Genomic DNA, 3,429 nt, shown 5'->3' on the forward strand with positions numbered 1-3,429 from the left:
TAACCGTTGGACTACTGACGCGGGAGAAAGGTTGTCCTACCTGAGAGCACAGCAAGTGCACGTACCGACTCACCGGTACTAGCAGCCGCGACTAATTTCGTCTGCAAAAGCTGGCATGCTACTTTGGGAGTTGTTCAGGTCTTTTTTGTCTAGAGTCAGCTCAATCCTAGAAACTAAATATAAGTGTTACGGGCAGGGTCAAACTGTAGTTGGGTGTTATGATGTTCATGGTGGCTTCCCGTCACAGAGTGGGAGTGAATCTTTTTGCTGACTCGGCGCCACTGCTTGGAACAAACGGCAGAAGCGGCCTAACGTCCTGCTCCAATGTGCCGCAGCGATATCGCAAGGTTCAGTATCTCCACTCAGTCGAAGATCCTCGTCACCTAGGCCATGTCTTCGAGCGTCACGCGCTTTCCAGTCTCAACCCACCACTGTACCTGTATGGGGGATGGCATATGAGCGATATGTCCTACCTTCCTTTTTTGATGAGTAAGATCCCGGTGGACGACAACAAACCAGGCTACGAACCATGGAGTATTTACAGACATCTTGTGAGGGGAGACGTTGACCTAGCTCAGCGGGAGGTCTGGGAGAAGTTCAGGGACTACCGACAAGTTGCGGTAACCGTGATATCTGCAAAGCAGGTAAGCATATACTCTCTTTTCTTGTGTAACTGAGAAGGAGTACGTTTCAGCTGAGTTTACGCGAGACATCGATGTCACATAACCCAAGGCTCTCAGAGTGTCTGCCCCAGCCGGACAACTAACCCACAGAGAGTAGTGATTTTTCGTATCATAGGCAGGCTACATTAGTCCCCAAACCTTGGATCTCCCACTCGCTGCAAGGCGGAACAGTGCATTCGTGTACAACCGTGAACCACTGGTAAGGCGGTAAGACTGAGGGCCTGAAGTTGAAGAACTGTATTTCTCTAGCGACAGACACACTGCCTCGTTCGCCGTGTCAAATTGTCACTACGGTATGTCCGTAGGCACACTTCACTGTGTGGAAACGCCTCACGGCGTTCACTCGCTGCCCTGCAGAAACAGACGAAAGTAGGGCGCACAAACTTGTGGAGCCGGCCAAGACCGCCGATCGTGGCCCTGAATGAGTCTAGGCGACAACACTCGTATGCGCCACATGGACGCTTGGAACATTTGCTTCAGGTACCCCCGCAGTACAAGGATCTGGGCTTCGGAGCTGTCCCGTGGGTTGTCAGATGCAATCCGCTGAGGTATGGCCACAGCCAAGAACGCGAAGAAGGGGGAAATTTCGCTGAGGGCCCACTCGATGTTCGCTAGCTGGTTGAAGACTTCAGAGGCTTTTGATGGTCGCCGCTGAGCATTCAGTTCTCTGGCGTTCTCTGCTTGCGTCACCTCTCACACCCGGGCTGTCTACGCAGAGAGGAGGCAGGCCCGTCACAGTTTCGGTCATTTGCGTAGTTTATTTGCTGAGCAAACTCGACAGTCGGTGGCTTTCTTCCTATACACGCTGCGTCGCACTTAGCACAGTTTCAGAAGCTACAGCGGAGGAATATGCAGCATGGAACCGATGTGTGCGGTGAGCCTGCACTCGTGCGGGCCGTACTCCAGTCAGAGTTTCTGTGCTCGCCTGCCTTCGCCCACCGCATGGTTGCTCCCCATGTCAATCTTCGGAGCTCCTTTGGCAACGTAAATCCTATCGGGGTTCAGGAGGTCAGAGGGCTGAGCATACACGCTGTCGCCGAACCCCCGGAGCGGTGTGACCTGCAGCCCGCTCGATCCCGGGGAAATGTTGAATGTGTCTGGTTCCGTCCACACGTGTTCTTAGGTACCCTACTTGGTTCAGCCTTCCCGACAGAAGATACTTCCTGCGACCGAGAAAGTCTTTTTACCACGGCTCGGATCCGGTGAACGCTCGGACTGCTTCGGATTGGAGGAGGTTGCTACGTGAGATACGGGCCGAGTACAGGGTGCCCGGGCACTAAACACGTACGCAAGTCCAAGACTCGTTACGCTGCTAACTTTTGAGACTCACGCGATATCCCAGACTAGTGGCCCCGCCAGGTCATTGAAGTCCGGGCAGCGTAACTGACCACTCCGTCTTAACGGTGGACGACCTGAGGGTGTGCGGAACTAGTCGGTTTACTACGGGAAACCGTGGCTTTTTCCACACGAGTTGTCGTAGGAGGCTCACTACGCGTTGCAGGTGCGAAGGAAGAAGTACCTGTCCCAGCTGACTCAGGCAGAACTACTGAACACATCTGGAACGAGGGGTGGACATCGAACCGTCTGCGCAGACGGGTGGGAGGTGGCCCTCCTTGACTCCCGTGTTCTCTTCAGCGTGCAGCGCCATCTAGCGGTCCCGAGCTGATGTCCATATCTTGTGGTGACGCAAACTGAGGAAGGCAAAGAATTAGAACAGCCTACCAGGGAAGAAAGAGAAAATTCAGAATATCTCGAACATGTCAGCAAGATGCCCCCCACTGGGACGGCCTACACCGAGACTACGCACACTAGTAAAACTGACTGGGTGGATGAGCGACAGCGTGCGTCCCCTACATCAGGAAAGTACGAAGTGCGTAATCCAAAACAAATCTTTCATACGGAACTACCTTTGCATGTCTCATCGAACAAACAGGTACATGTTACGTGGATGTTCTAAACTTCCTAGCGGAAGCTAAGAATTCTCTTAGTCTTCACTGGCAGTCAGGAAGGCAACCACCACCACAGCCGCCTCCACTTTCTACACTCCCCTCCAGCGGTAGACAGGGCGAAGTGCAGCCTGCACTGTCACCAGGGGGGAACTCAGATCGCGACGCTGGGGTCATGAAGAGTATACTACTGCGGGAGTGAGTGTGAGAGCTTACTACGCCCCCCGGTTTACGACGTGCTGCCCGGCGGAAGCTCGGCTCCTTGGGGCCGCAGTGAAAGGTCGAAGGATGATGGTCCGCCGCCCCAGCCTCGTGAATCAGGGACCGGGCACGGCAAAAGCAGGGGGCAAGCTTAGCCTGTTTGAAAGCAAAGCCCAGCAAGAGGCCGAGATGCTGCCAACCAAGTATTGCTGGGGCGTGCGTCGTGTCCCGGACGGCGGACTGAGACATACCTAACTTTTCAAGCCACTTCCCAAGGGGCTAGCAGACACGGGAGGCAGAAGTATATTTTTTTGGGTGTGCAACGACACTCGCCATCGACATTCGTGATCTCGTGTGCTAAAGATGCTGTGCCAGCAGGATAGGCAGTTAGGAACGAACGTGAAAATTCATATAGACCGTGTATTGTAAGTGGTAGAGACGCAAATTTGCTATCCCAATACTGGGGGCCCGTCTGGAAACATGCCGACGTTGCATCCTCTTCCTTCAGCAACCCGCGGCCCCATAGCCTATGGCTGGCCTGCTTGGTTGCATGTTGTGGTGCCGGCGAGGAACACAAGTTCCTCAGCGAGGAATGTGTT

At 54.1% G+C, this 3,429-nt stretch overlaps 1 protein-coding gene across 1 annotated transcript in view; it reads left to right on the plus strand.

The window, feature by feature from the left end:
• The window catches only part of CSUI_004193 (glycosyltransferase family 17 protein), a 6,602-nt gene extending 4,589 nt beyond the window's left edge, over positions 1–2,013 (plus strand). Inside the window, exons 5-7 of the mRNA XM_068064386.1 lie at positions 336–644; positions 1,164–1,231; positions 1,807–2,013. Coding sequence (XP_067923636.1) covers positions 336–644; positions 1,164–1,231; positions 1,807–1,963 — 534 coding nt within the window. The 3' untranslated portion in view covers positions 1,964–2,013. The remainder of the gene's footprint in view (positions 1–335; positions 645–1,163; positions 1,232–1,806) is intronic.
• The last annotated feature ends 1,416 nt before the right edge of the window (positions 2,014–3,429 follow it).

This window comes from Cystoisospora suis (genome assembly GCF_002600585.1).
Source record: "Cystoisospora suis strain Wien I chromosome Unknown contig_1933, whole genome shotgun sequence".
NCBI classification, from domain to species: Eukaryota; Apicomplexa; class Conoidasida; order Eucoccidiorida; family Sarcocystidae; genus Cystoisospora; species Cystoisospora suis.